The sequence below is a fragment of the Hypanus sabinus genome, chromosome 11, assembly GCF_030144855.1.
Source record: "Hypanus sabinus isolate sHypSab1 chromosome 11, sHypSab1.hap1, whole genome shotgun sequence".
In the NCBI taxonomy this organism is placed as follows: domain Eukaryota; kingdom Metazoa; phylum Chordata; class Chondrichthyes; order Myliobatiformes; family Dasyatidae; genus Hypanus; species Hypanus sabinus.
Window position 1 is genome coordinate 6,399,287 of NC_082716.1, and position 11,888 is coordinate 6,411,174.

At 44.0% G+C, this 11,888-nt stretch overlaps 1 protein-coding gene across 1 annotated transcript in view; it reads right to left on the reverse strand.

Moving 5' to 3' along the window:
• Positions 1-415: 415 nt before the first annotated feature.
• LOC132402335 (uncharacterized) overlaps positions 416-11,888 on the reverse strand; it is a 109,123-nt gene continuing 97,650 nt past the window's right edge. Inside the window, exons 18-22 of the mRNA XM_059985213.1 lie at positions 10,224-10,363; positions 8,655-8,807; positions 3,487-3,585; positions 2,233-2,324; positions 416-528 (exon numbers count right to left, since the gene is read on the reverse strand). Coding sequence (XP_059841196.1) covers positions 457-528; positions 2,233-2,324; positions 3,487-3,585; positions 8,655-8,807; positions 10,224-10,363 — 556 coding nt within the window. The 3' untranslated portion in view covers positions 416-456. The remainder of the gene's footprint in view (positions 529-2,232; positions 2,325-3,486; positions 3,586-8,654; positions 8,808-10,223; positions 10,364-11,888) is intronic.

An 11,888-nucleotide genomic window follows, 5' to 3' on the forward strand; every position in this document is an offset into this window, starting at 1 on the left:
GACCAGAGGGCACACCTTCAGAGAGATCTCCCTTAGACAAAGTGTGTGAATCTGAAATTCATTGCCACAGACACCTGTGGAGGCCAAGTTATTGGATATATTTGAAGTAAAAGTTGATAGGTCCTTGATTAGCCAGGGTGTCAATGTTATAGAGGAAGACAGGAGATTAGAATTGAGAGATAATGACTCCGTCATGTTGGAATGTCAGAGCAAACTTGATGGACTGAATGGACTAATTCTGCTCCTGTTTCTTGTGTGTAGGTGAGGTGCTGAGTCAAAACTAGAATTGTGATCAACATCTGACAAACACCAAACATGCGACAGACTAACTCACAAACGAACACAAACTAACTCTGAGAATTCTCTCTGCTGTGGCTGTAAAACATTCAGCGGGAAGTCCAATAACTTCTGGAGAGGAGAAGCAGCAGCACTGGGTCAGAATTATGGAGCTTGTCTCTATTCGGCCTGGGTCTCTGGTTCATCGCCTTCCTTCCCACTGACCCACCAGGTGATCATCTCTCCCTTCCCCTAAGAGGAAGAATATAGCAAACAGTGATGAAGGTTTAGTCTGACACATCCAGCGTGGAAATTGTGCTTTGGGCCCATCGAGTCTGTGCTACCCACTTGCACCAATCCCATTTCATTCTCCCCACATTCCCAACAACTCCCTCAGGTTATTAATTTAGAGATACCATGCAGAATAGGCCCTTCCAAACCTTCCAGCCACACCACCCGGTAATCCCAGATTTAACCCTAGCCTAATCACAGGACAAGTTATACAGAAACCAATTAACTTACTAACCGGTACACCTGTGGACTTTGGGAGGAAGCCCATGTGAACACAGGAAGGAGCATACCAACTTTCCTACAGAGGACACTGGAACTGAACTCCGAATTCTGGAACCTGTAATAGGGTCCTGCTAGTTGCTATGCTTCCATGCTGCCTGACCTGCTGAGTCTATTTATTTCTTGGACTTCAGCTGAAACCAGGGATGGGAAATTGATTTTTTCTGTATACACAACTCCTTATCACCTTTAGAAGAAATTTGCTTCTTAATTCCAAATTGAATTATACTAAGATATTTTGACACCTCATTTTAAATTTGCTCAATTTAATCTGCATATGACTGTTTTCTAAATGGAGAGGAGGTACAAAAAACTGAGGTGCAGAGGGACTTGGGAGACCTTGTGCAGGATTTGCCGAAGGTTAATTTGCAGGTTGAGTCTGGTGAGGAAGGTGAATGCAATGTTAACATTCATTTCAAGTGGACTAGATGTGCTGAAACTGGAGAGAGTTCGACGAAGGTTCATGAAAATGATTCCAGGATTGAATGGCTTGTCATATGAAGAGTCTTTGATGGCTCTGGGCCCGTATTTACTGGAATTCAGAAGAATGAGGGGTGACCTCAGTGAAACCTATCAAATTATAAAAGCCCTCGATGGAGTGGATATGGAGAGCTTGTTTCCTGTAGTGGGAGAGTCTAAGACCAGAGTTCACAGACTCAGAATAGAGGTGCATCCTTTTAGAACAAGCTTGAGAAGTAATGTTTTCAGCCAGAGAGTGGTGAATCTGTGGAATTCTTTACCACAAGCAGATGTGGACGCCAAGATTTTTACAAAGTTGTATATTTAAGGCAGAGGTTGATAGATTCTTGATTGGTCAAAGAATGAAGGGATACGGGGAGAAGGCAGGAGATTGGGGCTGAGAGGAAGATTGGATCAGCCATGATGAAATGGCTGGGGACAGCCCATAAGTAGAAGATTGAGGTGAGATTTGATGTAGGTATACAATTACTAATTTGTGTGATATGTAGAGGAAATATTTTCAAAATGAGATGTCAAAAATATGTCAACAAAGTCCAATTTGGTGAAAGGTGAAATGTTTAATGGGAATATGAGAGGAATCCTCTTCACACAATCTGGTCTAAAGTCACTTTTTGATGTTAAGGAGAGTAGATTTCTTTCTCCCTCAAGAGAATTGGTATTTATTTTTTCACAATTAGTGAGGCTCTCTCTTGATTCCAGAATTATTTCAATAATCTTAAATTGGAAGCTGACATGGTGGGATTTGAATCCGGGTCTCCAGAGAGATAGTCCTGGCCTCTGGTTACCGGTCCAGTAATTTAATCATTATGCTGCCAGAGTAAAGTGGACTAGTGGCTTGTAAACAAGCTCACCAAAATTGTAGCTAGTCTATTGAAAGTTGACTGATAATTTGGTAGCAAACCATACCTTCACAAGGAGTGGACCACGGCAGGCCAGAACATAACCTCCAATTTCTTTCAGCAGGTCAGAAGTACTGGAGCTGCATTGTATTTTCAAAGCTGAGAGGAAAAAATGGCAACTATCAACATTCATTAAATTGGTTTAATCTGAAAGAGGGGGTATCTTATTGAAATCTTGTGAAAATTATTTATTTACTTTATTTATTTAGAGTATTTGTGACAGGTCCTTCTGGCCCAAACAACTGCCCTGTCCAGCGTCCACCTTATTAAATCCTAGCCTAATCACAGGACAATCCACAATGGCCAATAACGAAATGACCGGCATGTCTTTGGAGCGTGGGAGGAAACCGGAGCATGCAGAAGAAACCCATGCACACAGGGAAGGGATTTATAAACTCCTTACAGATTGCGTCAGAAGTGAACTCCATACTCGGGTGTTCTGAGCTGTAATAGCATCGAACTAACCGCTACACCGTAGCTTTAGAAATCAAATTTGAAGGCAGAGTACAGGGTTAACGGCAGGATCTTAGCAGCATGGAAGAACAAAGGAATCTTGAGATCTATGTCCATAGGTCCCTCAAAATTGTCACGCAAGTTGATAGGTTGGTTAAGAAGGTTGGTCTTCATTAGTCAAGAGATTGAATTCAAGAGCCCTGATGTAATATTGCAGCTCCATAAAACCCTGGCTAGACCACACTTGGAATATTGTGTTCAGTTCTGGTCACCTCATTATAGGAAGGATGTGGAAGCTATAGAATGTGCAGAGGAGATTTACCGGAATGCTGCCTGGATTCTGAGTGTTCTATGAGGATAGGTTGAGTGAGCTTGGACTTTTCTCTTTGGAATGAAGGACAAAGAGAGGTGACATGATAGAGGTGTCAAGATGATAAGAGGCATAGATCAGGTGTACAGTCTGAGACTTTTTCCCAGTGTGTAAGTAGTTAATAAAAGAAGACATGATTCTAAGGTGATTAGAGGAAAGTACAGGGGCATATCAGAGGTAGTTTTTTTTAAGAGTGGTGCGTACATGAAATGCCCTGCCATGGGCAGTGGTAGAGGCAAATCCATTGCAAACATTTAAGAGCCTCTTAGAAAGTCATGTGAATAATATAAAAAATGGAGGGCTATGTGGGAGGGGATGGTTATATTGATCTTGGAGTAGATTAAAAGGTCAGAACTACATCATAGAGCTGAACTGTGCTCTACTGCTCTATGTTCATATGTTCTATGCTGAAAGTCACTGAAAGGCCTAAAATCCTACCTTCACTCGTTGACTCCATCCTTGACGCAGTATTCACCGTGTCTCCAAATAAACAGTATCGAGGCATTTTGGTTCCAACCACACCCGCCACAACAGGACCTATCAAAGTTCAAAATTCAGTGTAAATGATCAAAGTACACAGTGTATCTGTCACCATATACTTTACAACCCTGAGATTCATTCCCTTGCAGGCATTCACAATAGAACAAAGAAATACAACAGAATCAATGGAAAACTACACATAAAGACTGACAAACGACTAATGTTCAAAAAAGTCAAACTGTACAAATACAAAAAATAATGAATAAATAGGTGCAGAAGCCTGAAAACACATACTCAGTGATTCAGAAACAACTTCTTCCCTTTTGCCATCTGATTTCTGGATGGACATTGAACCCATGAATACTACCTCACTTTTTGTTCTGTCTTTGCACTAACTAGTTTAACTATTTAATTTGCATATTTATATACTTATGTAATTTATTTTTTTCTACGTTATCATGTATGGCATTAGACTGCTGCCGCAAAGTTAAATTTCACGACATCTGCCAGCGATACTAAGCCTGATTCTGATGCTGATAAATTGTATTGAGGATGAGTTGTAGACTCCTTGAAACTGAGTGCATAGACTGTGTGCTGCGATCAGTTCAGAGTTGAGGTGAGTGAAGTTATCTGCTCCAGTTCAGGAACCTGTTGGTTGTACAGTAATAAATGTTCCTGAACCTGCTGGTGTGGGACCTGCGAACTCCATTCAGGCAATGAAAGGGGCGCGTGGTAGCACAGTGGTTACTGCAATGTTATCACAGCGCCCGCAACACGAGTTCAGTTGCTGCCACTTTCTGTAAGGAGTTTGTACATCCTCCCAATGACCATGTGTGCTTCCTCCGCTTTCCTCCCATATTCCAAAGATGTGCAGCTTAGTGTTGCGAAGTTGTGATGATTGTAGGAATGCTGTGTTGGCACCGGAAACTTTGTGACGCTTGCGGGCTGCCCCCAGCACATCCTCGGACTGTGGTCATTGACACAAATGACACACTCACTGAATGCTTCAATGCACATGTGACAATTAAAGCTAATGTTTATTTTTTTTAATCAGGTTATTTACACATTGAAGGTGTTAAATATTTGTCTTCATCTCTGCGTAGATAGACCTGGAGGAAATCTGTTCAAGGGGGATCTGTGCTACATGAGAGAGACCTCCACTGTGCACAGAGAACAAGTGGCAACTATGAGAGGAGAGGCTGAACAACCAAGCGACCCAGCCACTAACGACAGACACCACCCAGAATATATGGATCCCAGATGGGCTCCTACAGCCACCTGAGGACCCACCAATAGACAACAGAACGTTGTACTTGAATCCAAAGATCAGAGAAAGAGAGGAGGAGGTAGCCCCCAGCCTCAACATGAATTGGGCCTAGTGGGGGAATGGTCCAGGTTCAAGTACACCCATTATCAAAGTAAGTATACAGTATACAAGCCTGAGATTCATCTTCCCAGAGACAGCCACGAAACAAAGAAACACCATGGAAAACATCAAACACCCAATGGCCGATTAAAAGAACAAATCACACAAATGACAAAAAAACGAGCAAAAGGAAACCACACGACATATAAAATGTCAAACCACAGAGTCATTGAAACGGTCTAGGGATGTTTGCGTGAGTTCAGTTCAGTTGCTGTGGTAGAGTGTCGCACTGTCTACTCCGCGCAGGCAACGAGGGAATGGCATAGCTGTCAGCGTGAGGCTACTGGAACACCAGCACCAGCCCCTCGTGTGTTTGCTGAGTCTCTGTGCTTCATCTTGTGCCATTTATGATCCCATAAAGGGGTCATTAAGATGACGCTTTGATGCAGCTCCAATGGGAATCATCAAATATTCCTGTTTAGGACCACTACATCTGAAACCCACAGTCACAGCCATGGCTAAGCAACTTCATTTTAAGATGTTTTAAAAAATCTCAATGTTTCAGGAACAACTTCTTCCCCTTCACCATCAGATTTCTGAATGGACAGTAAACCCATAAACACTACCTCATGTTTTCCTCTCTTTTTGCACTACCTTTTTAATTTATTATCTATATGTTTGTGCCTATTGTCATAGTTTTTGTTATTATGTGTTGTAATGTACTGCTGCCACAAAACAACAGATTTCACAATATTTGATATGAATCTTCTGATTCTGACAGATTCCTTGCATCACTGTTATCCTGGCTGAGCTTGATTTGAGGCATGAGGGCCTGATTCCCAAGGGAAGGTATCTGTCTGACAGAGCAGTTGTGAAGATGATCGTGATAGAACTGAATTAAATTTCCTTTTAAGAGAAGGGTAGACATTAGGAGCAACGGTGACACTGGGTCGGTTCGAGATATATTCGGGGCTCAGAATGGTTTGGGGTTTATGGTAGTGTGAGATGTTGGTGGGGTTTTGTAATTGATCATGCTTTGTAGTTGGGGCTGGTGTTAGCATTCACACTTGTTTGTTGCTGACAACACGACCATTAGACAACAGAGAATCATTAAGTCATTCGGCCCATCAAGTGTGCTCTGCCATTCCATCCCCCCATTCTCCTGCCTTCTTCCTGTAATCTTTGACACTTTACTAATCAAGATCCGATCAACCTCCATTTTAAATATACTCAATGACTTGGCCTCCACCACTGTCTGTGGCAATCAATTCCACAGACTCATTATTCCACAGGTTTCTATGAGATTTCCCCCCCCCCACCCCCCACGTCATTCTTTTAAGCTCCAGTGAGTACAGGCCCAGAGCCATACGTTAACCCTTTCATTCCCAGAATCATTCTCATGACTCTCCTCTACACCCTCACCAGTGCCAGCACATCTTTTCTTAGATAAGGGGCTCAAAAGTGCTCCAAGTGTGATCTGACCAATGCTTTATACAGCCTCAGTATTTCAGCTTTGCTCGTATTTTCTAGTCCTCTCAATGTGACTATCATTTTCCTTCCCTGCCATTGACTCAGCTTGCGATTAGGGAATCCTGCACAAGTACTCCCATGTCCTCAGTGCGTGGGCTCTTTGATGAGCTCAAACGCTGGCTACAGTGAGAAGTGTAGACAGTCCATGGAGGGCAGCCTGGTTTCTGTGATGAGATGTGACCACAGCTCTCTGCAGTTTCTCTGACCACTTGTCTGTTATGCTAATTCATGTCTACTGGCCACTAATTAAAGGGAGCCAGTTTAAAGGGAGATAAAGACCTGCTCAGAAGGAACAAATACAGCATTGCAGGACTGTTTAGGTGAAAAACTGTTAGGATGGGGAACAGCTTCTTCCCCGAGGTTGTGAGACTACTGAACGTCTCCACCACCACCCTGGCCTCGTCATATATGAACTTCCAGAAGCATTATACTGTTTATCTTTTAACTTGTATCAAATATGCACCATATCATTTATAAATTAATTTGCTGTAATATTATTTGTGTTGTGTGTGTTAGACCAGAAGATATAGGAGCAGAAGTAGGCCATTCAGCCCATGGAGTCTGCTCCACCATTCAATCATGGGCTGATCCAATTCTTCCAGTCATCCCCACTCCCCTGCCTTCTCCCCAGACCCTTTGATGCCCTGGCTAATCAAGAACCTATCTATCTCTGCCTTAAATACACCCAATGACGGCCTCCACAGCGGCTCATGGCAACAAATTCCACAGATTTACCACCCTCTGACTAAAGTGATTTCTCCACATCTCTGTTCTAAATGGACATCCTTCAATCCTGAAGTCGTGCCCTCTTGTCCTAGATTCCCCTACCATGGGAAATAACTTTGCCATATCTAATCTGTTCAGGCCTTTTAACATTTGGAATGTTTCGATGAGATCCCCCCTCATTCTCCTGAACTCCAGGGAATACAGCCCAAGAGCTGCCAGACGTTCCTCATATGGTAACCCTTTCATTCCTGGAATCATTCTTGTGAATCTTCTCTGAACCCTCTCCAATGTCAGTGTATCCTTTCTAAAATAAGGAGCCCAAAACTGCACACAATACTCCATGTGTGGTCTCACAAGTGCCTTATAGAGTCTCAACATCACATCCCTCCTCTTATATTCTATACCTCTAGAAATGAATGTCAACATTGCAGTCGCCTTCTTCACCACCAACTCATCCTGGAGGTTGATCTTTAGTGCATCCTGCACAAGGACTGCCAAGTCCCTTTGCATCTCTGCATTTTGAATTCTCTCCCCATCTAAATAATAGTCTGCCTGTTTTTTTCATCCACCAAAGTGCATGACCATACACTTTCCAACATTGTATTTCATTTGCCACTTCTTTGCCCATTCCCCTAAACTATCCAAGTCTCTCTGCAGGCTCTGTTTCCTCAACACTACCCACTCCTCCATCTATCTTTGCACTATTGGCAAATTTAGCCACAAATCCATTAATCCCATAGTCCAAATCATTAATGTACATTGTAAAAAGCAGCGGTCCCAGCACCGACCCCTGTGGAACTCCACTGGTAACCGGCAGCCAGCCAGAATAGGATCCCTTTATTCCCACTCTCTGTTTTCTGTCGACCAGCCAACAATCCACCCATGCTAGTAATTCCTCTGTAATTCCATGGGCTCTTATCTTGCTAAGCAGCTTCATGTGTGGCACCTTGTCAAAGGCCTTTTGAAAATCCAAGTACACCACATCTCCTACATCTCCTTTGTCTACCTTGCTTGTAATTTCCTCAAATAATTGCAGTAGGTTCATCAGGCAGGATTTTCCTTTCAGGAAACAATGATGGCTTTGGCCTATCTTGTCATGTGTCATCAGGTCCTCTGTAATCTCATCCCTAACAATTGATTCCAACAATTTCCCAACCACTGATGTCAGGCTAACAGGTCTATAGTTTCCTTTCTGCTGCCTCCCACCCTTCTTAAATAATGGAGCAACATTTGCAATTTTCCAGTCATCCGGTACAATGCCAGAATCTATTGATTCTTGAAAGATCATTGTTAATGCCTCGGCAATTTCTCCAGATATTTCCTTCAGAACCTGAGGGTGCATTCCATCAGGTCCAGGAGATTTTATCCACCCTCAGACCATTAAGCTTCCTGAGTACCTTCTCAGTTGTAATTTTCACTGCACATTTGTTTTATACATATGTACTGTGGTATACACGTGCGTGGTTGAATTACCGTAATCTGAACTTGATCTTGAAGGTGTTACCTGAGTGGATGCCTGCCCGGATTTTCAACTTCTTATCTGGCATGTGTGGGATCACGAAGGACCTGCAGACAGAAACCAGATCCAAGGCCATGTTGGCAATCTCTCCCGCGTGGTTCAGGCCATTTTCTTTGGGAACTCCAGATACGACCATATCTGTAGGGGGAAAGCAAGAGAGACCATGAGTGTCAGCTCTTGGCACCTGATGGGCTTCCATAGTCCATCTGCTAATCCCATGGGAACACCGGCATGTGATCAATCACCACTAATCTTCAAGCAGGCAATACTGACATCACAGCCAATTGACAAGGCCTCTCATGGGAGGCTCACCCAGAAGTTTAGGATGCATGGGATCCATTGTGAATTGTTGATTTGGATTCAGAATCGACTTGTCTATAAAAAAATGGTCAAGGGGCTTATTCTGGCTAGATTCCATGCTTAGTGTTGTTCCACAGAGAACTGTACCGAGAGCTTTGCTGCCAGTGATATACTGTATATAGATGTGGATGGGTGGTTAGTAAGTTTGCAGATGATACAATGATTCGTAGTCCTGTGGATAGAGTAGAGTATTGCCAACAGTTGGAGTGGGATATTGGTAGGCAAATGACAGATTGAGTTTGGAGTTTAACACAACCAATTGTGAAATGTTGCACTTTGGAAGATCCCGTATCCAAGGACAGTACACTGAGAGGAAAGTTGAGGTTGTGTTGACAGAAGCCACGGTGACATTTGTGGGCAGCCCCCAGCACATCCTTGGACTGTTTTGCTGTTGACGCAAACAATGCATTTCACTGTATGTTTCAATGTCCATGTGATAAGTAAAGCTGATCTTTAATCTTTAGCATACGCAGAAGAAATTCTGCAAATGCTGGAAGCCCAGAGCAACACGCACACACAATGCTGGGGGAGCTCAGCGGGTCAGGCAGCGTCTATGGGAATGAATAAACAGTCAATGTCTTGGCTGAGACCCTTCTTCAGGACTGAAAAGAAAGGGGAAAGTTGCCAGAATATAAACGTGGTGGAGGGAAGATTGGATCAGCTAGAAGGTGATGGGCATAGACAGGTTGCTGGGGAAGAGGAGGTGAGGTGAGGTGAGAAGCTGGAAGGTCATAGGTGGGAAAGGCAAAAGGCTGGAAAAAAAGGAATCTGATAGGAGAGCAGAGCGGACCATGGGAGAAAGAGACTTTAATCTTTCAAATTTGATCAAAGCCACACTTTACTGAGTAAAAGCCCCAGAAAGGTAAAAGTTTATTTGTTTAGAGATACAGAGCAGAACAGGCCCTTCGAGCTGCACTGCCCAGCAAACCCCTATTCAACCCTGGCCTAATCACGGGACAATTTACAATGACCAATTAACCTATTAACAGATACGTCTTTTGACTGTGGGAGGAAACCAAAGGACCCAGAGAAAACCCACATATTCCATGGGGAGGACGTACTGACTCCCTACAGCTGGAGTCACAATTGAACTCCAAATTCTGATGTGCCGAGCTGTGAGAGTGTTGTGTTAGCCTTTACACTACCATGACATCCAAAAAATGTGCCGGACGAACTGTGGGAAAATCTACTTACACGCATCACCGATCGTCTCCACCTTGTAGACGTCATGGTGGTCGATGATGTCATCAAAGGTGGTGTAGAGGCAGTTGAGGAAGTGCACAACTTCATAGGGAGTGCTGGCACTGGACAACTGGGTGAAGCCAACTATATCACTGCAAGAGGTGAACACAACGGTTAATGGAATCAATGACCCAACAATACCAAGCTCAGGGGTTAGATTAGGTACCCGGAAAGGGCTACAGAGGTGGTGTGGAACCAGAGATGATAATAGTGTTTAAGAAGCTGTCAGACACGTTGTTATGATTGTGTTTTCTAGAGGTGTATTGGATCTGGAATAACAATTATTTTGTTCTCCTTTACACTTGTGCTCTGGAAATGACATTAAGCAATCCTGAATCTTGAACTAGCTCTAGCTGTCTCACTTTGGGAAAGGTGCGATTGTGCTGGAGAGAGTGTGGAGGAGACTCACCAGGATGGTGTCTGGATTGGGGGATTTTAGTTACAGGGAGAGATTGGAGAGGCTGGGCTTGCTTTCCCTGGAGTGAAGGAAGCTGAGGAGTGATCTGAGAGTTATGAGGGGCTTAGAGGAGGGTTGTGTGGCATGTCCAGGGACAGGTAGTTCCTCTGGTGAAGGGGCAGCTCACTCATCTTTGAGCCCCACTGGACACTCAGTTCTTACCTGCGACTCCACGTAGCTGTTTGGATGAGACAGTGGCCACTCCCAAGTACACCACTTCAAAAGGCAGGCTGAACCAGGTGAGATCTCATACCCCAGGGAGAAAGGGACAGGTCTGTCCTAGCATGCAAAGTCAACTCCAGCGGACTGGGCAGATGGGATCAGCAGTGAGATCCAACGGCCAGGAAGGTGGATGTGCTACTCTCCTTGGAGAGTGAAGAGCATGACGCGGCACACAGGAACTCATGGGCATTCACAGCAACCACGCAAGACCCTGGATTGTCGTGACTACTTGTACCACTGGACCCAGATTTCTGAGGTCAAGAGAGCGCTCCCAGTGCAACAGCTTTCCCACTTTAAAAACCTTCCTGCACAGGTCTCCTTTTCCAAAAGACCATAAAATCATAAGGTAGCAGAATTAGGCCATTTGGCCCATCCAGTCTGCTGCATTATGGCTGATTTATTTTCCCTCTCAACCCCAATCTCCTGCCCTCTCCATGAAACCTTTGACACCCTGACCAATCAAGAACCAGTCAAGCTCTGCCTTAAATATACCCAATGACTTGGCCTCCACAGCTGTCTGTGGCAATGAATTCCACAGATTCACCACCCTTTGGCTAAAACAATTCCTCCTTATCTCTGTTCTAAATGGATGTTCTTTTATTCTGAGGCTGTGCTCTCTGGTCCTAAACTCCTCCACTATTGGAAACATCCTCTTTAATTCCACTCTTTCCAGCCCTTTCAATACTTGATAGGTGTTAACGATATTCCCCCCCCCCCCCACTCCCCCACTCCCAATTTCTTCTAAGCTCTAGGGAATACAGGCCCAGCGACATCAAAAACTCCTCATGCATTAACCCTTTCATTCATGGGATCATTTTTCATGAACCTTCTCTGGACCTACTCCAGTGTGGGCACATTAGCTAGTGGGACCAATGAAGGCATTGTTCTGGCTGTGCCAGTGCACTGTCATTGGATACAATGGATAACCAACAGAGGGT